Raw genomic sequence first — 21,513 nt, forward strand, 5'->3', positions numbered from 1 at the left:
CACAGTCGCTTGTCTACTTGTACAGATTATTTCACCAATAGATTCCGGGATCACATAAGTAGTAGAAATGCAATTATGGAAATGCTCAGTACAATACAATGCACAACAGTTGTAACAAAAGTACTCTATTAGCTAAGCAACACATTTTCCTCCTTAGATAAGATAGGCATTCTAATTGGACAATCTTTAGTCTCTGAAAAAGAAAACACGGATTCATGGAAATATTTTAGTAAATCCTAACAACCGGAAATCATCTGCATAGAATTCCGTTTGTTTGTTTTTCAACTTGTCTGTACCAGTATAGAAAGGGACTATCCATATGCCAATTATTTTTGGTCTTAACTAAAACAAGCAGTACCAGCTGGAACTTCTAAGGCACTTCCCTTTTTGAACAGAATCACATGGCACAAGACATAGCTTGACCTTGGCGGCTCTCATCTACAAGGTGGAGGTTGTGGCTCCATGACACAGCTCAGGGCAGAGCTAAGAGTGATCTGCATAGAGTTGGTCCTTGTCTCTAAAGGTGCAGATGACCAAAATAGCAAAGAATCATAAGATGGAATGCAAACCAGTGAAATTATTTCAGTATTAAGGTTAATCAAGGCATTTCCACCTATCATATGTTTTCACTCATTGAAACCTGAACACCTATTCTCAATAATAAAGTTATGTTAGTTACCAGAAAAAAAGACAATTGTGACATGCCCATCCCATTGTGCTTTCAACTATCAGTAACAGTATCTACACCCTCTAAGATTTGGAGCATTAACTTTACCTATTGAAATATTATTTTCTACTTACTAACTTTTAATCGCCTGTACGGTTTCACACATCAGTATATCTTTTAATTCAGAAATTGCACTTTTGAAGTGACACAAGGGCAGATTTCCAGAAGTGTTTAGTTTCGACAACGGCACAAACAATCTGTGTAAATCTGGGCCACAATCTCTCTGTCAGATTGTAGAGTTTCAGTAACCAAAAATGCACATTGAGTGCAATGTTTCCTATACGTTTTTTGCTCTGTGTGCGACATTGTAAGGTTTCTGAGCATTGCATCCAAGGCTATGTGTGTCAAGAAACCAACCATGCATGCAGCACTTATATGGGACTCCATTTTAGGCCTTTCAGGCATATGCTCACAGGTTTCTTTTTTAGCATTTGTTACACTAAGCAGGTTTATAAATCTGCATTGTGTGTTACACGTTCTGTGATTCAGCTTTTCCCTGGCATTCATAATAGGAGTGGTAGAGCTGGGTGAGTTAGGAAATTCATATGGAAGACTAAGCCAGATCCAATCCTTCCGAAAATCCCACATGAAATGATACAGCAGTTGACAGGCAAAAGATATGACAACGACTCTTTATAATTTTAAATAGGTTATTTCTCTAACACCTGTATTTCAGTTGGTTTGTTGTTCAATATATGGTAGCATTGCAAAAGAGTAATACAGACTGGGACTAAGAAATGACACCTAACTGTGACAGTACACCGAAGACGCAGCATTAAATTTTAACCTCAAGAGCCATTCCTCAGACTAAAACATCACTCACGAAACCTGAGAGACTGAAATCACACTAAGTTCAAGAGATCATTTATAATAATAGAGTAGGTGGTGTACCACAAGTGTACTTACCCACCATCAGAATTTAGAAGGAGTGTTTGAACCTGTCTCCCTGGACCTGCATGAATGTGTGGAGAGGTTGAGAAGATATGCACACACCTTGATAGTGACACTTTGAGGAGTCTACAAACAACATGTAGGTACCATTTCCTGCAGTGCCAGTTCAGAGAAAGTACTAACTGTATTGCACAAATGCAGCAGTGGATCAAATGGACTGAAATTAGTGAGGGACCTCTAAAATGCACATGTGCGAAGAAGTGTAGCTTTACATCCTTTCCAAGAGGTATGACTGAAAACACGTGAACCAGAATCCTGTACTTTTCACTGTGGCAAACCTAACCACTATTTGCTTGCCTTTGGAAGTTTTCTTTTACTACATCCAGGCATAAAACAACAATAGACCTATGCCTAAAAAAAGCTATACCTATTGGCTTTGCAAATGTTTTTTAGATGTATCAAATAAATGAGTGCCAATGATTTTATTATGATAATGTGAACTGAACATTTCTGCCTTTCACACCAGTTTGCTCTCCAGTAATTTGCTCTGTAAGACACTTGAACACTTTTTTCTCCCTACATCTTTCTCAAATCCTTCATTTTTGTATCTCACACATCACCTCTTTCCTCATCAGCACCATCTTTTCATTTTCTTCCATGCATACTTCATTTAATATCTTGTACTTCAACATCCTCCCATCCACTCACCTGCTTAAAGCCCTGCATTTTGTTTGTCTTTGGCAATCTTATTTTGAAAGTTGCGTAACTCATCCACACGTTTTCTCAAAGTTACAATTTACATATATGTGAACATCGCTATCTGTGGTCTGTAGAGAGGCCAAACATTGGAGGTGCATGTAATCTGAATAACTTTAGGGTCCACTGAGAGGCACTGTCTTATCCAGGTGACTGGTTGACACCTGTTCGGTATAAGTCAATAAGGACGCTCAATGAAGGACCACACGCCAATTATGAATACAATTTGGCTTTTCTAGATTTTCAGGTAAATGTAGGCATTTAGCACATTAACAATAGTGGAATAAGAATAGCAATGAAAAGCATCTATTTATATATAAGTACACTACAAAGAACATCTATGCATTTATATAAGCAAAGAGTTCATTGACAGATGTAAGTTTTGATTAACTGTATACCAAAATGCACCACACTATGATGTTCAGGAAGCAAAATATAAATGAGTTGAATACTTCAGATAAGCTTTGATTTACTGCACACCAAAATGCATGTTTCAATTACTGCAGCAGGCTCACACTACGATGTTCAGGAAGCAAAATATAAACGAGCTGAATACTTCAGATAAGCTTTGATTTACTGCACACCAAAATGCATGTTTCATTTACTGCAGCAGGCTCACACTACGATGTTTAGAAAGCAAAATATAAACAAGCTGAATACTTCAGGTTATAAACACAGTGCAAGCATAAATAATCAATCATAATAATAGAGCAGAGAAACAAAGGCCTTTCATCCCTGTGTGGAACTTAACTTAGTCCACGAAATGCTGGGAAGCCCTCTACCGCCTGCTTGGACCTCTCTCCCCCTCAAGCCTCACGGTCAGCAAAACAGGGAGGCAGCGCTGGGCCATGGCAGCTTTCACAACTCCATCTGCGAGCTTCAAGTCCCTCGCCCACACTTCAGTGCTTAAATAACTCGAAGCTTGGATTCTATCTTTCTGGCATTTTCTAGCTATGTTATCAGCACTTGGCTGCTCTGCCCTTCCCCAGCCTTTGTTTTCATTCCATCTTCTCCCTGTACTCTTGTTCTCAAGGTTGAGACAGAGTCTTCCACACAAACAAGCTTGAAAATAATATCATGAACTTTTCCACGTTGTTCGGAGGTTTTAAGCAGGCATCACGCTCATCTACACTGCTCAAGCTAATTAACCCTTCGCGTCACAATGTCTTCCGCACCTTTCCCTATACTGATCAGGCACTATGAGAAATAGGCACTGCAATAGGCACTGCATTCTGCCTACAATGCAGAGCTCTGAATCATATCCCACTACAATCACATGCCCATAGCTTCTACTCAATAAGACACCTTGATCGACTCAGTTCACAACATACACTGGATGAGTCATATTGCGTAAAAAAACTACAAATACAAAACTAATCCTCTCCGGTAATGCACAATGAAATAATACATGAAAGCAGGAAAAATGGCCTATTAGACTGCTGTTGGGATAGTTAAATACATAATTTTAGAAGGTTCGGTGGGCCATGGGGCAACTGTACCGGCTGCATCAACGGTTGCTGCATCCCTGGTAACTGCATCAGTACAGTACAAGAAAACAGCAGCTGGTGCCTCTAAAAGAAAATGCTTCAGTTAGAGCTGTGCTGGTGCATACCTTCTGTTGTTGCAGCTGGTGCAGCAACACCGGGGCCCAGAGGGGCCAACTGAACCTGATTATTGCAGTATTTCACAGTTCAGACAGCAGCCAAGGGGCACATTTTCTTGCATGAACTAAGGCTCATGCCAAACTGGCTACGCCACTGGTGCTGTGTATCAAAGTAAAGACCTTAAGCATTCTAAGATAAAGGAGGGATACAAATAGATGCCCATTTAGTTGCCGATTTATACAAAGTGAGACCAAAAATCCGGTATTAATCCTAGCTTCCCATCTTAACTAAGTAGTTTGACTCTAGGCAAATATTTTGTTTCAGTAATCCTCCGTTTTTCTTCATTATCCCAAATTAAAGCACCTTCCAATAGGTGAGTTCACAATTTCAGGCATGTGGGCTGCATATGCACATGACAACTGACTTTTCTCTAAGCTCACAAACATGTCGCCAGAGAGAGGGTGGGGTAGGAATAATTCTAAATTCAAGTTTTAAAAAATCTGCCTGTTAATAAGTGTCCCTCAGTGCACTGATCTAAAGTGATCTATTAATGTCAAATCTTCTGCATGTTTAAGGAAATGTGTTTTTTTTATTTTGAGGAGTTTTTGTCATCTTTTACTTGTTGTGTGTTGTATGATTTAGATGGTTAACATTTGAGGGCTGAACTTGCACAAAAGGCTATAATTGTTGAAACAGCGGGGCCTGTGCACTGATGCCCGGAGAGACAGCTAGCTAGCTGATTTTTTATGTTTTTAATTATCACACCTAAGAAGGGAATAGGTGGGCCAAGAACAGCGGAAGCAGTTCCTGCAGCATCAGCTGTCTCCTCGTAAACATGAACAATGTCCAGAGCACAGCCTTCAAAGGCAGTGGTTCCCAACCTTTTGACTTCTGTGGACCCCCGCTTTATCATTACTAGAACCTGGGGACCCCCACTGATTCACAATTGGAATCAGTGGACCCCCTCCATTCCACTAAGTCATTACTGAAAGCTGGGAACCTACCTGTTGATATTATTTCATTTTCTAAGCAGTCGTGGACCCCCTGTGGAAGCTTCGCACACCCCCAGGGGTCCCCGGACCACAGATTGGGAACCACTGTTCTAAGAAAACATCTCTGCTGCCCACCCCACCGCGTCGCTGCTCCCCCCACGCAATCTACAAAACGAATGCAGCAACTTGTGACTATCTGCAGCCCCAGTCCTGTGGAAGAGCAATGCTAAACTGCTGTTCTCCTCTTCCATGGTGATCTGCTCCTCCACCGCCATCCCATTACAACACGCAAACAACTGGGATTTTTTTTCGCACTACTCACGTTTCAAAAGCAGCAGCTGCAAACAGTTTCTTGCATAATGAGTGAAGTGTGCGCGCTTCCCAATCAAGACTGCGCACTCGTGAAAGTCATGTTGGGCGCTTGCACGCATCTTACAGGGAACATTGATTGAAAGTGAATTTGGATCATGCAAGCATGAGGGATTTCATTATGTGTATTTCAGTGTTCAAATGAATATGTATAACGTCAAACCATAAATGTATACCTATAAGTAACTGCCCTCAAAAATAGTTGCAACAAATTTTCTGTGTTTCCATAGTGTGCATCAACTCAACCTGTTTCAGGGGGTGCAGACTGTTCCCTCCTACTACCATTTACACATAAGACATACACACACACACATAGACACACACAGACAGACAATCATCAGTATATACATTTAGGGGGTCATTACAACCACGGCAACACGCTGGTGGTACTTACCACCATATTATGACTTTGGCGGGTTGGCTGAAGCCAACCCGTCAATGTACCACTCCGACCGCCACGGCGGTAACAGCCGCTGGGCTGGAGATATCCATCTCCAGCCCGGCGGCCATCACTGTTCCACCTGCGGGATTATGACCCCGCCAACTGCCATGGTTTTCGTGGCTTCTTTACCGCCACAAAAAACATGGTGGTAGGCACTATCAGCGAAAGGAAACTCTTTCCTTGTCACTGATAGGGGTCTGCCCCCTCCCTCTCCAGTTACCCTCCTCACCCCCCCGCCTCTCCAAAGCCCCACCACATTCACGACCCCCCTTCACACACACACACACATACACACACCCTTTTCCCACAAACATCCACATATGCATTCATCCACTCACATACACCCGGACACACTTTCATACATACACGCACACACGTAGTCACAAGACACAAAATACATGCACTCACACCTCCATACATGCACACTCGCATCCAACACGCAACACACACCCACATCCATGCACACACAAACATACACACACACACCCACACACACACAACACCCCCTCCCCTGTCAGAGACCTGACTTACCTGTGTTCAGGGGGTCCTCCGGCAGGAGACGGGACGGTGCGCTGTTGCCACCAGCAGCGCCCACCAGCAGAACGCCCCCATGCCGTATTATGGGTCATAATACGGCTGGTGGCGGTCTGCTGGCGTGGCGCTGCCGGTGGCAGCAGCGCCACCTTACCGCCATCCACTAGCATGGCCACAGCCGGATTTCCACCATCATTCTGGCGGAAATCCGGCTGTGTTCATAATACGGCGGACGGCTGGTAGCCATGGTGACAGTCTTTTAGCAGCCGTCGCCGCAGCAGTAGGCAGTTTTTACTGCCATTGTCAAAATGAGGGCCTTAGTAATAACTTAAGAGGCTGTAGCGATAAGGCAGGGGACGTCTATGGTCAGTATAGGAATAATATGAATTTACATGTAATTAGTCTCTTTAGAATAGGTGTACTAGCACTTAGAAGAAATCAAGTATGCACCAAGGCACTGTCCACTGCTGTCAAGAGAAAGAAAAGTGTGTGATGAGATAAGTAGTACAGAGGGAAAATGGTGTGTATTACATAGAGGTGTATATTAAATTCTGTGTCTTCATTCTAATATTTTCACACAAAATTTCCCTTTATTATGCAGGTCACCTTTGAGGATGCCTCTGCCTACTTTTCCAAAGAAGAGTGGACACTTTTACACGAATGGCAAAAAGCACTTTACAGGAATGTGATGAAGGAAATTCACCAGGCCTTGATCTCATTGGGTAAAGTTACTCACCTTTTTTTTTTTAGTAAATCAGGATCTTGTGAACTGATTTTAGTTCCATATATTTGGTTTGACCCTAATACTAGCTCAGATAATGGCCCTCCTCCTCTCCTTGTGAATTTAGACAGCCATAATCGGGATGCATTTCGCCCTCCCATGTTGCTTCCTTCTCTGCAGCAGTAGTGCCCTTAGACCCTAGTACAAGCTCTGTTTTGTGTAGTAAGACATGTATAATTCCACGGTGGATACTACAATTCCTTGTGCCCTGTAACAAGCAATTTACCGTTTTTTTGGCCATTCTCCTGCCACGTTGCTTAAATAATGGAAGAAATCCTTCCAAGACCTCTAAAGAAACCCTGAATTATTCATGCCAAATGGATCTAGGAGGGGAGACACAAGCATGAGAAAATGTTGATGGTTTCTATGGAAGAGTAGTTGCATTGCACCTCTCTGCCTACAAACACACCTTGAAGGAAGTGGTCTCCAATCTTTTTTGACCCACGGCTCCTTTGTCCTGTTGGCCTTTGGCCGCAGCTCCCCATTATGTTACTTCTTTTTGGCAGGTGGGGGGATGTAAGTCCAGCCTCAGGAGTACTTCCATTTTTCTCTCTGAAAGTAATTGGGATTAAGCCGATAAAAGGTATATGATCACTAAAGATGCTTCACAACCTTCTTCTAAACTCTTTAAAAAATATACAATTGAGGAAAGGTGTAAAAGCTCCTCAGCGTAGTCAGGATCTGTAGCCTGAGCGTAGTGCTCAAATATTCAACAACTTTAAATCAAATTACAGCATGCTCTGAGCACTCAATGTAAGAGTATAAGTCAATGTCCCATGTCCCAGCAGTAAGGCTTCTTGGTGCTTTTATTTCTGTGTCTTCTCACAGCAATGAGACTTTTTCAATGTAAATCTCTTGACTTGATCAGACTCCAGTCATTGTGTAGTACGTAGCATATCAGTGTTCATCATAATAAATAGCCACAAGTACAGCCCAATGTAAATTTATTGAATTGATCAAACACCAATCATTGTGCAGTACACATCTTATCAGTGTTCCATATAATAAACAGCCAATCAATCAATCAAGGATTTATAGAGTACACTAATCACCCGTTAGGATCTCAAGGCGCTGGGGGGGAGCTACTGGTCGTAGAACCATGTCTTGAGGCGTTTCCTGAATGTCACAAGTACAGCATGGTGATCCGCGAGATAGGATTGCTTCCCAATTCTTCATTATGTTCAGTAACCCCCGTTGAGAGTATACATCATTGTCATAGCCTGTCTTATGCATCACAACAATGTTGCTACCCTTATCTGCCAACTGTCTGTTTTTTTGATACTCTTTAAAGCAGTACGTTCACCCTGAGATAGATTGTCATGAAAGATCATCCTTTTCTTACTGCACATCTCAGCAATCCATTTATCTAACTCTGTATTCACTGCTTTATAGAACAGATTAATGTTGTTACCCACCATCAATTGTGGAGTCCTTTTCAATTTGGCCTTTAAATCATTTTCCACATGTAAATCTGTACTCAATTCTAACTCAGCAAGCAACCTACTCATAGTATATGGGTCATTTTCATGTCAGGGACAGAAGTGTAGTAGTGTCATGTATGTCTTGTATCGTCAGATTACTCAATAGTGGTCCGTCCATTCATGACAGGCAATCATTTCGTCAATGTGAAGTAAAGAAACTTTTTTGATTTCAGTAAATGTACAAATTTGTACAGATCAATTTTTATTTCATGTAGATTGCAACGTTGTGAAGAGCAAAAATTCAAGCCACGTCTTAATACTGAATACATATCTGGAGTCTAAATCACAGCAGATAAGTTAATTACGTTAACATCAAGCATCACATCTTTGGAAGAATCCACACCTAAGCTTTCTTCCATGACCTGGTCTGCATACCCCTTCTCTCACCTTGTTGTCCCTTTACTTTTGGTTCCCCTTCTAACCCTGTTACTTCATTGTTTCTTGACCTTGAGTTCATACCTCTGTTGCCCATTCTTACATGGATGATCTCCCTTAAAAAAGGATTCTCCTTACTCAAACTAAATGGTCCCTCACCTGGATCCTCATTGTCGCTAACTAACACATTACTCACATGGGTAGATGCTCTAATAACAGTAGATGATCCTCAACTGCCACTCGGGCCCTCATCTTTTTTAATCAAATGGTCAAACCATTTGGCAAAGGCAAAAATCCTTCCAATGTTTTAGTCAATCTCATCTCTCTTCAGTTTCCAGGCTTTATGTTGCTTAATTTCATCCTGGTGTTGATGAATGACTTCCTCCAGAATGGTATCATTCTTTTTAATGGGTTCTGGCATATTGAGTGATTTAATCTCCTGTTCTACTTCTGCAATCTCTGCTGGTGACTTAGAAATTTTTCTCTCTGCATTTGTTATTAGTATATTCATGAGATTCATAGAACTGCAAGTCAATTCTTGCTCCTTAAGTACTAATAAATCATCTTCAAGATCATCATAATAGGTAGGATCTGGAACCTAAGGCCCCAAACTATTCTCTCCAGTTTAATATATTGTTTAAGTGTAGCGGCGTCCCAACACTTGGTCATTTCCCCATTTCTGAGTCTCTCCAAACGTGTGCACGTATCCTTAAGTCCCTCATTACTTCTAGTGTTATTCTTGCTTAAGGCCCTGTCAACCGTAACACCAATACTCAGGTTGTTTAATAGATCATCATTCATTTTCTCCCTATCCAAAGTGTTCCTCATGTTCAATACTAATATGTACTATCTCTGGGAGCTGCATCAACTTGAAATTATAATAAACACTCCTTCTGGTAGCCCGGGCAACGCTCTGGTGCTCACCTAAATGTATAGGAAATTAAGGCAAGTAAACAGTATCAGAAAAAAGTTCCTTCAAAGCAGTGGTCAGCTACCAAACTATCCGATTTGTATACCATCTCCCAGTAACTAGGATTAGCAATTCTAAAATCATAGCATGCTCTGAGCACTCAATGTAAGAGTATAATTCAGTGTCCAGTGTCCCAGCAGTAAGGCTTCTTGGTGCTTTTATTTCTTCTCACAGCAATAAGACGTTTTCAAAGTAAATTTCATTCTTATACAGTACATATCATATCAGTGTTCCATATAATAAACAGTCACAAGTACAGCTCAATGTAAAGTTCTTGACTTGATCAAACTCCAATCATTGTGCAGTGCATATTATATCAGTGTTCCATATAATAAACAGTCACAAGCACAGCCTGGTGATCCACGCAATTGGATTACTACCCAATTCTTCATAATGTTCAGTAACCCCCAGTTGAGAGTATATCTCATTGTCATAGTCTGTCTCATTCATCACAGCAATGTTGCCACCCTTATCTGCCATACGAACAATCAACTGTTATCTTGGATACTCTTTAAAGCAGTACATTCTCCCTGAGATGGATTGTCACGAAAGAACATCATTTTCTGATGGCGCATCTCATCATTCCATTTATCTAACTCTGTATTTACTACTTTATAAAACAGATCAATGTTGTTACCCGCCGTCAATTGTGGAGTCCATTTCGATTTTTCGAATGATGGGACGCTGCTACACTTAAACAATATATTAAACTGGAGAGAGTAACTAGGGGCCTCTGGTCCCAAATCCTAACTACTTATGATGATCTTGAAGATGGTTTATTAGTACGTGGGGCCTAACAATCCAAGGATAGCCTCTCTTATTCAGTATTATATTCTGGGTCACTCAATGCTTCAGGGCACAGCTGCCACAATGTAATATGGGGCCTGTGACCTCTCACTCCTCACTCCAACAGCAAGGGGGCATGATCGGAAAGAAAGGGTACCTGGTAGCTCACTTTCACAGTGTTAAGGACGCTGTTGTTAGTAAACAGGAAACAATCCAGCCTGCTATGTGCCTAGTGGGTGGGGGAGTAACAAGAATATGCCATGACTGTGGGATGCATTTTCCTCCACACATTGAGCAGTTGCAGCCTGTTCATAGTTTCCCGCAGCCTAGCAGTAATGCGATGTTTCATACTCACCCTTGGCGGATGATGATCTAGCTAAAATGCAATTAATTTCGTCTGCTCATATGGTAGGTAATCCAGCATAAGGTGTAGCTCAGTTTCCAGTGCTTCAAAAAACTCTTCATCGTCCGTATTAGGGGCAAATACATTTAGCAGGCAAAGTTCCCATCCATCTAGAACATCATGAAACAGCACATACCTCTCCCCTGGAGAAACACAATGTGGGCCCGGGACTGTCTGAGTTATGTATGGGTCCTGTACCTTTTAGCAAATGTGTTCAGGCCTCTTTCGTTCCATGTAAGCATGCACACTGGATCAGCCATATCCCTGGGGACCTCTCTCTCATATACATTATCCTCTGCCCCGACCGCCGCCAGCCCCCCACCTCACCACGACACTGCACTACCCCTGCACAAACGTTAAGAAGAACATAGGAACTAACGCCCTCCTACCCTGGGCAAACACTCCTGAACCTAACTAGTGCTTTCCCAATCATAATAACTAACCTACCCATTCAAACCAAGAAATTAAAAAACTCCTCTGTAACACGTCAATATGGGTTCAGTGACAGTGTTTGGTCCTAACTTGTACTTAGCTTTAAGAAAGGTGGGCAGACCAACAAATGCCACCATCACCCCCCGCTCCTGTGCTCCCTGTGACCACCAGAATCCTGCAATCTGTCATTCACACTCTGTGAGGAATCAGGAAAAGGGAGGGGAAAGATAAAGAGAGGTGACAAAAATAGCTACAATACAGAGCAAAAGTCTCATGAAGAAGAAGAAACAATGTCCATGGGGGGGTAAGGTGAGGTCCTCGACAGTCCTCCAGGCTCCATGTACAGGCCTCCTTGGCCCCCATGGGCACAGTCCGGTGCCCCCTTTGCAATCACAGTGTTCTCAGTGAGGGGTTCTTTGCCAGTGGACCACGGACACCTGGAAGGCCACCATTTATGTCTTTGCACCGTGCCATGCCTGGTCTCCTCCACAAGTTTGATAACGGTGTACCCCACGAGCAGCTGCAGCTAAGGGCTTTCCCATGTTGACACACTTGTCATACTTCTTAGCACCTCATGGCTCCCCTGTGTCATCGGGCAGTTGGCTGGGGCTGTCTTGTCAGACGAGTTTGCACCGGGAGCCCCAGTGGAGATGACACACTCTACCCACGCTCTGGCCTCCTCCCACTCTAGTCGCTGCATCTCCAGGTCAAGGGAGCCATCTGGTCTCACCACCACTATCTCCCCAAGGGGCGACCACTTCCTGCACCTATTCAGCATGCAGGACACAGCTCCCATTTCATGAACCAGATGAGGCTCAGCGTGAATCTAACCAGGGTGCCATGCTGGAATGCGGTCGTCACCTCTGATCTCCAGCCAGTCCCAGGTTTCATCCGGCAACATAAAGAAATGTGAGCGGTCTTCGTGGATCACTTTTAGTTTGGTGGGTATAGTAACATATACTTAAGACCCATCGCCTTGAGTTTCTGTTTCACCCCATTGAAGGATTGTCTCTGTAATTGGACTGCCCTGGTGTAATTGGGGAATACACGAATGGTATGGTTCTCATATTGCAGATCTCACAGTTTCCGGACCATTTGTAAAATCTCATTGTGGTCTCTATAATTGAGCATCTTAGCTATGATAGTACAGGGTTGTCAGAGTCACCAGATCCTCAGGGTCTGCGCACGTTCCCAACACGTCCACCATAAGACAGCTCCAATACTCTGAGTAGAATGTCACAGAGTCCAAGAGAGTCCAAGTGGGGAAAAGGGGATTAGGTAGGGAACAGCTGGGAAGGAGACCTGTAGGAAGCAAAAGGTTAAAACACACAATATCAAGATTATACCACATTAATCATTACTAGACTATGTTCTAAGCATTGTCATACTAGAAAACATGGATAACTTAGGCATGGACTAAAATAGCTAGGCCTCAAGATGTCTGGTTACCTGTGAAGGAATCAAGAAGGATTAATACAACTGTTCAATGGACCTCTCAAATGAAATGTTACACATGGATTAAAAAACATCAGAACCTTCTAGAATTACGTTTTCAATTTCAAGCATAGTCTTTTGCACGAGGACCAGGAAATAATCTGAATGATTTCTATAACACCATATGAACTGTACTTGAGGAACTTATTATGCACACACAATATAACATCTAGAATTCTAACAATTTAGTTTTTTCTTAAAATGCAGGAACATGAATTGCGCACATTGCGGATTTCCACAAGGGTTTGTAAATGCCATGAAATGGCTGCGCACAATGAATAACATGAGTTAGACACAAGAAATGAATCGCGCGTCTTGACGATTCGAATACCACCATGTGAATGTCACGAAATGGTAGCGCACAATGAGTAACATGAGTTTAGCACAAGAAATTAATTGCGCGTAATGCTGATTCGAAATGTCACCACGTAAATGCCATGAAATGTTAACACACAATGAATATCATGAGTTAAGCACAAGAAATGAATAGCACGTTTTTGCTGATTCGAATACTACCTTGCTAATGCCATGGAATGGTAGTGCACACTGAATATTTCTGAATTAAAACACAAGAAAAGAATCACGCGTCTTGCCGATTCTAAGGCCACCATGTGAATGCCAAGAAATGGTAGAGCACACTGAATATCATGAATTAATCACAAGAAATGAATTGCACGTCTTGCCGATTCGAATGCCACCATGAAAATGCCATGAAATAGTAGCGTACAATAAATAACATGAATTAAGCACAAGAAATGAATCGCGCGTCTTGCCGATTCGAATGCTACCTTGTAAATGCCATAAAATGGTAGCACACAATGAATATCAAGATTTGTACACGAGTAAAGAATCGTGCTTCTTGCCGATTCGAATGTCAGCATGTAAATGCCAATAAAACATCAAGCGCACATTCACACGCACAAGAGCAAAATTGCTTTATCATGCAAATTAGGCCCAAGAACTCGAAAACGTTCGACAACTGGATCGGGGGCCCAGCCCAACCTCCGTCTTACCGCCCAGATCGAGAATCACCAACAAAGTGAAAGGGCAAGGCCTGGAAGATCAAGTAGGCCTCCGGAACAGGAGCTCAGGAAGTTGCTGCTGCTCTGCACCGGGACCTCTGAATAGTGAGCATGTGGAGCTGGGCTGGCTAGAGTCTTGGCCCAGCCCACAAACCACACCCAGGCATGCTACAGGGAAAGCTTCTAGAAGGCCCTGGAAAGGGACCACACCCTGACACACTCTGAAAGCCTGCAGCAGTACATTGCAAATGAACAGTATTTATATGCACCTTGAACATAAGTCTTCAGGATTAAACTCTGCAATGCAAAAGGTTAAACAACAGCATATCAGCACAATACATAACTTCCGTTATCTTGAGAGTATTGGGTTTTTGCATTCTAGTCGCCCTTAGAGCGCACACTGCCCTGATGTTGACAAGGGTGGTGCCCCTGGCGGTGGCGGAAGGGCCAAGGATCTATGGGCTTGCACACCTGAAAAGAACCAAGAGAGGTTCACCATCGGGAGTGCCGTTGTTATCCATCTCTCCAGGAAGGATTCTGGTCCACTTCCTTCTGCTTCCTCAGGGAAGCTCATGAATCTAAGGTTTGATCTGCGGGAACAACCTTCTGGGTCTTCAGTGTGAGCCTCCATCCTCCTTGAATGTGTTTCGAGCACAGTTACCATGGTGTAGGAAGTTGGCTCTGTATATCCTATCTCAAAGTAAGAGATAGTGTGCACAGAGTCCAAGGGTTCCCCTTAGAGGTAAGATAGTGGCAAAATTAGATAATTCTAGTGCTCTATTTTGTGGTAGTGTGGTCGAGCAGTAGGATTATCAGAGGGTAGTGTTAAGCATTTGTTGTACACACACAGGCAATAAATGAGGAACACACACTCAAAGACTTAACTCCAGGCCAATAGTTTTTATATAGAAAAATATATTTTCTTAATTTATTTTTATAACCACAAGTTCAAGATTTGAAGTAAATACATAAAATTCAAGATACTCCACACAGGTAAGTTAGGAACTTTGAATTAGAGCAATAACATATACAGTTTTTGTTAAAATGGCAAAAAGCTATTTTAAAAGTGGACACAGTGCAAAAATCAACAGTTCCTGGGGGAGGTAAGTAATGGTTAGTTTGTCAGGTAAGTAAAGCACTTACAAGTCTCAGTTCCTGGGCATAGGCAGCCCACCATTGGGGGTTCAAGGCAACCCCAAAGTTACTACACCAGCAGCTCAGGGCCGGTCAGGTGCAGAGGTCAGAGAGGTGCCCAAAACACAGAGGCGCCTATGAAGAACAGGGGTGCTCCGGTTCAAGTCTGCCTACAGGTAAGTACCTGTGTCTTCGGAGGGCAGACCAGGGGGGGTTTGTAGAGCACTTGGGGGAACACAAGTAGGCCCACAAAACACACCCTCAGTGGCACAGGGGTGGCCGGGTGCAGTGTGCAAAGCAGGCGTCAGGTTTTGTATAGGATTCAGCGAAGGGACCCGGGGGTCACTCTAATGGTGCAGGCAGGGCACAGGGGAGCTTCTCAGGCCAGCCACCAACTGGGCTTGGCAGAGGGTCGTCTGGGGGTCACTCCTGCACTCAGGTTTGGTTCCTTCTGGTCCTGGGGGCTGTGGGTGCAGTGCTTGGTCCAGGCGTCTGGTTCCTTGTTACAGGCAGTCGCGGTCAGAGGGAGCCTCTAGATTCTCTCTGCATGTGTCGCTGTGGGGGCACAGGGGGGACGTCTCGGACTACTCATGAGGTCGCAGTCGCCTGAGAGTCCTCCCTGTGGTGTTGGTTCTCTGGAGCTCGAGCCGGGTGCAGAGGGTGAAGTCTTACGCTTCCGGCAGGAAGAGTGAAGTCTTTAGAAGTTGCAAGAAAGTTGCAAAGTTGCTGCTTGTTGTTGAGCAGAGCCGCTGCTTACCGGAGTTTCTTGGTCCTTGGGTTCAGGGCAGTCCTCGGAGACTTCAGAGGTCGCTGGTCCCTGTCGGATGCGTTGGTGTTGCAGTTTTTGGAGTCAGGAGATAGGCGGGTAGGGCTGGGGCCAAAGTAGTTTTCGTCTTCCGTCGTCTCTGCAGGGCTTTTAGGTCAGCAGTCCTTCTTCTTGTTTCAGGTTGCAGGAACTGATTTTCTGGGTTCTTGGGTGCCCCTAAATACTAAATTTAGGGGTGTGTTTAGGTCTGGGGGACAGTAGCCAATGGCTACTGTCCCGGTGGGTGGCTACACCCTCTTTTTGCCTCCTCCCTGAGGGAAGGGGGGCACATCCGTAATCCTATTGGAGGAATCCTCCAAACTTAAGATGGAGGATTCCTAAAGGCAGGGGTCACCTCAGCTCAGGACACCTTAGGGGCTGTTCTGACTGGTGGGTGACTCCTCTTGTTTTTATAATTATCTCCTTCAGCCTTGCTGCCAAAAGTGGGGGCCATGGCCAAAAGGGGCGAGCCTTTGAGGCTCACCGCCAGGTGTTACAGTTCCTGGAGGGGGAGGTGAGAAGCACCTCCACCTAGTACAGGCTTTGTTCCAGGCCACAGAGTGACAAAGGCACTCTCCCCATGTGGCCAGCAACTCGTCTGGTTGTGGCAGGCTGGCAGAAACTGGTCAGCCTAACAGTAGAAGTCATATTGGTATTCAGGGGGGATCTCTAAGATGCCCTCTGGGTGCATTTTACAATAAATTCCACACTGGCATCAGTGTGCATTTATTGTGCTGAGAAGTTTGATACCAAACTTCACAGATTTCAGTGTAGCCATTATGGAACATGTTTGACAAACTCCCAGACCATATACTCTTATGGCTATCCTGCACTTACAATGTCTAAGATTTTGCTTAGACACTGTAGGGGCATAGTGCTCATGCACATATGCCCTCACCTGTGGTATTGTGCACCCTGCCTTAGGGTTGTAAGGCCTGCTAGAGGGGTTACTTACCTATGCCACAGGCAGTGTGTGGTTAGCATGGCACTCTGAGGGGAGTGCCATGTCGACTTAGTCATTTTCTCCCCACCAGCACACACAAGCTGTGAGGCAATGTGCAGGTGCTGAGGGAGGGGTCCCAGGGTGGCATAAGACATGCTGCAGCCCTTAGAGAACTTCCCTGGCATCAGGGCCCTTGGTACCAGGGGTACCATTTACAAGGGACTCATCTGAGTGCCAGGGCTGTGCCAATTGTGGAAGCAAAGGTACAGTTTAGGGAAAGAACACTGGTGCTGGGCCTGGTTAGCAGGGTCTCAGCACACTTTCAATCATAACTTGGCATCAGCAAAAGGCAAAAAGTCAGGGGGTAACCATGCCAAGGAGGCATTTCCTTACACATGGCCCCCAACTGGGCCACCTCCTCACGCAGTTCCGCAACCTGGCCCTACGTTTCCACAAATCTCTCTGCCACCTTACACAAGCGTGCTCTGAGGAGCTTCATGTCTAGTGGTATGGCATCAGTTTTTGTTTGCACTGCCAGCTCCGAAACTTCTATGGTTGCTAGAATCTGTGCCCATGATGTCCTCGGACTGTGGCCCTCTCCTCGTACCCTTGGCAGTGAAGCATCCATTTTAGTTTCCAGGGCACCTCAAGCCGCTCTGTCCTTGCCCATGGTGCACCATCCTCCAATGAGGAAGAGGACAGACCCTGCCATGCACAGATCACCAGATACCTCGTCCCATGGGCTGCAGCTCCCCACACTGCTCCTTAAGTCAGGGTCTGCCCAGCCCTCTCAATCAATCATCCATTTGCAGAGAACACTACTTGCCTAACGGGTCTCAAGGCACTGAAGTGTCCTCAGAGTTCAGTCAATGAGCCAGGTCTTGAGGTCCTTCCTGAATTAGGGAAGTGATGGCGACTGTCTGAGGTGGAGAGGTAAGGTCTTCCAACCTTTTGCCACCGGAGAGGTGAACGATCTTCCTCCAGCTGAGGCCTTCTTTATGCGAGGTACGGTGGTGAGCGACTGCTGGGAGGAGCGGGGAGGTCTGGAAGGGGAGTACCAGGTGATGCGGTGGTTGAGGTAGCTGGGTCCGATGTTGTGGAGGGCTCTGTAGGCGTGTACGAGGAGTTTGAAATTGATCCTCTTTTCGACAGGGAGCCAGTGAAGGTCTCTCAGGCGTCCTGTGATGTGTTCTCAGCAGGGGATGTTCAGAACGAGTCTGGTGGCGGCTTTCTGGATTTGTTGCAGCTTGCTCAGGTTCTTCTTGGTGGTTTCGGCATAGAGGACGTTGCCATAGTCAAGTCTGCTTGTGATCAAGGCATGTGTCACAGTTTTGCGGCAGTCGCTTGGTATCCATCTGAAAATCTTCCTTATGAGTCGGAGGGTGTGGAATCGGGTGGATGCGACGGAGTTGAACCGTCTAGTCATGGTGAGCGCTGAGTCGAGGACAACACTGAGGTTTTGTGCGTGGTCTGTGGGGGTGGAGGAGCTGCCAAGTGTTGAGGGCCACTAGGAGTTGTCTGAGACTGAGGAGGATGGTTCCAGGAGGAGGATCTCGGTCTTGTCGGAGTTCAGCTTAAGGCAGCTCTCCTTCATCCAGTCGGTGACTGTTTCCATCCCGTCTTTGAAATGCCTGTTGGCTGTTGATGGGTTTTCAGCCAGGGAGATGATCAGCTGGGTGTCATCAGCATAGGAGACGATGTTCAGACTGTAGTTCCTGACAATTGGGGTGAGCAGGGTCATGTAATGTTCAACAGGGTGGGGCTCAACTAAGATCCTTGGGGTACCCCACAGGTGAAGTCTGTTGCTTCTGACCATTGTGGCGGGAGCCTGACTCTGCGTTCTGCCTGTCAGGAAGTAGTTTATCCATTGGAGGGCCTTGCCACGTATGCCTGCTGTGTGGAGTCTGGCACATAGGGTGTGGTGGGACACTTTATCGAAGTCGGGTCGATAGGTCTAGTAGGATGAGAGCTGCTGTTTGGCCACGGTCAAGGAGAGAACAGATGTAATTTGTGGCAGCAAGCATGGCGGTCTCGTGCTGTGGTTAGTTCTGAGCATGATTGAGAGATGTCCAGGATTTTGTTGTTCTCAATGTGTTGGCGGAGCTGATCATTGATTGCTTTCTTGGCAACTTTGACTGGGAAAGGCAGCAGCAAGATGGGGCGGTAGTTCTTGAAATCCTTTCGGTCGGCTGTGGGCTTCTTCAATAGCAGGTGAATATCGGCGTGCTTCCAGCCCTCAGGGAAGGTTACTGACTAGAGGGAGCAGTTGATGGTATAACGGAGCTCGGGTGCCACCGAGACATTGGCCTTGTTGAAGTAGTAGTGGGGGCAGGGGTTGGTAGGGGCTCCGGAATGGATGCTGCTCATGATGGAGCGAGTCTCGTCTGTCGTGAGGGGGGTCCAGGCGTGCAGTAGCAGTAGGGGTTCGTGGATCTGGTTGGGGCATTATTGGTGCGTTCGGAGAGTCTTAGGGTCCAAAGCTGTCATAGATGTCCTTGATGTTCTGATAGAAGAAGACGGCTAGTCTGCCGAAAGGTCCTGAGATGGAGGAATGTTAGTGGTCTCAGCTTGTTGTTTGGTGAATTCTTTGATGAAGTTGAAAAGTTCTTTTGTATTGTTTCAGTCCTGCAGGGCTGTTTTCCAGGTGGATCTTATAAGGGCACGGTGGGACCTTGTGGCAGATTTGTAGGTTGCAAGGTCCTCCAGGGGTTTGCTGTTCTTCTATTTCTTCTTCAGCCTCCTGCAGGTGCGTTTTGGTTCCTGGAGTGCGGGGTGAACCAGCAGACTTTCTTGGTGGTATGTTCCCTTGTGGTCGTTCAGAGAGGAGCTAGGGTGTTGGCACAATTGGTAATCCATTTGTGAAGGTTGCGTGCAGAGGTGTTGGCCTCTATTGTGTTGGGGGGTGGAGAGTTGCTACGGGAGTTGACGAGTTGCTCCTCTGTGGTCTGGTACCAGTTCCTGTGGAGGGGGCAAGTGGTGTAAGCGTGCGCTGTAGGTGTGGAGATGGAAAAGTGGATGCAGTAGTGGTCAATCCAGTGTAGCGGTGTTGAGGTGTCGATGGTGACATTGCTGCTGGCAGAGAAGATGGGGTCGAGAGTGTGTCTGGCGATTTGCGTTGGTGAGGTGACCAGTTGCCTAAGCCCAATTGCATTCAGGTTCTCAAGTAGCGATGAGATGTTGTGGTCGTCAATATAGAAGTTGTGGTCTCTGAGGAATATGTAGTGGGTGGAGGCGAGTGCGTGGGGGGCTATGAGGTCGACGATGGAGTTGCTGAAAACTGGCTGCCGTCCCGATGGTCTGTAGATGAGGGTCCCGCTGGTGGTGGTCTGCACTTGGAAGTGGAGGTGCTCCATGAGGGGGAAGAGTTCCTGAGTGTTGATCGTTAGTCGAAGGGTGGCCTTGTGGATGATGGCTATGCCGCTGCCTAGTCTGAAGGGTTGATGCTTGCGGAGCAGTTTGAAGTTGCTGGGGATGGGGATGGTGATGGAGATCACGGTGCCTTCGTCAACAATGTCTCGGGTCAACCAGGTCGACAGATTGTATCATAGGTGGTCCTGGCTCTCGGAACTATAACCCTCAGTCAGGGCAAAGTCCCCCTCTTGTTTCATAATCCACTCCGCGTCCATGGTTTACCCAGGCCCTGGCCTTCAGTCAGTACCGGAGGCTCAGTCCAATCCAAAGCACCACCCGGAGGGAGCATGTCTCCCCCAGTGACAGCTGACAACACACCACAGGTGTGGCAGCACAGGAACATCTACTCCACAAGTTCAGTATTGGCCATCCAACTCTGCCCCTAGTGTAGGTGGGATGGAACTGAGAGGGATACACAATGACAACATTAATTCTGAGGGAGGCGGGGGAACACTCCACCCCCAGCAGAGTCACTACTTTGGCCGCGGTACGGGGGACTCTGAAATTAGGCTGTCTCTAGATCTCCACTCAGCGTACACCCCAGGCCCACTCTTCTGCCCTAGATTCCTCCCGGAGAGGGAGCAGCGAGTAACCACTGCCAGAGGTGGGGGTGTTCAGCAGCACCCTCTCCCCCCTGTCCAATCCGTTGCAAAATCAGGCATCTAGCTCCACCGCTCAGTGCCCACAGTCCCCACTACCAGCAAGAGACGCTGAATTCCTCTCCTGTATCCAGCCCTGAGGCTCTTTGTGGGCCCCAGGCCACCGACCATAGATAAGTACACTCTCCTGAGGGCCTCACCACATCTCCACTGGTGCCGCCGCCTCTAGAGAAAGTCGAGCAGCCCCCCAGCAGGCCTTCAACCCCCACTGTGCATGTAGCCTCTCACTGGGTGAGGTCTTGCAAGGAGAAGCAGCTCGTCGTTCACCAGCAGGGCTTCCGCGCCTTCAGGCAGCTCTCCTTGCCTCGAGGCTCTGCTCCGAACACACCCCCAAGCTGCTCACCTCTCGACCTCCAAAGAGCGGCTCCCTCCAGGCGCAGCGATCCTCATCGGGCATGGGGAGGGAGAGGCTCACTGTCATCACCGCGGTCAGCTCTCTGTAGTCAGCGGCCCCTGGCAGGATCCCTTGAGCTCTGCCTCACCCGGTCCACACGCTCCCACC

The 21,513-nt window shown here is 46.0% G+C and overlaps 1 protein-coding gene across 5 annotated transcripts in view; it reads left to right on the forward strand.

Moving 5' to 3' along the window:
* The window catches only part of LOC138298898 (zinc finger protein 37A-like), a 152,040-nt gene that overhangs the window by 15,256 nt on the left and 115,271 nt on the right, over positions 1-21,513 (forward strand). For all 5 annotated transcript variants that reach the window (XM_069236915.1, XM_069236911.1, XM_069236913.1 and 2 more), the window contains exon 2: positions 6,917-7,037. In XM_069236915.1, coding sequence (XP_069093016.1) covers positions 6,917-7,037 — 121 coding nt within the window. The remainder of the gene's footprint in view (positions 1-6,916; positions 7,038-21,513) is intronic.

Source organism: Pleurodeles waltl, chromosome 1_2, assembly GCF_031143425.1.
Source record: "Pleurodeles waltl isolate 20211129_DDA chromosome 1_2, aPleWal1.hap1.20221129, whole genome shotgun sequence".
NCBI lineage: Eukaryota > Metazoa > Chordata > Amphibia > Caudata > Salamandridae > Pleurodeles > Pleurodeles waltl.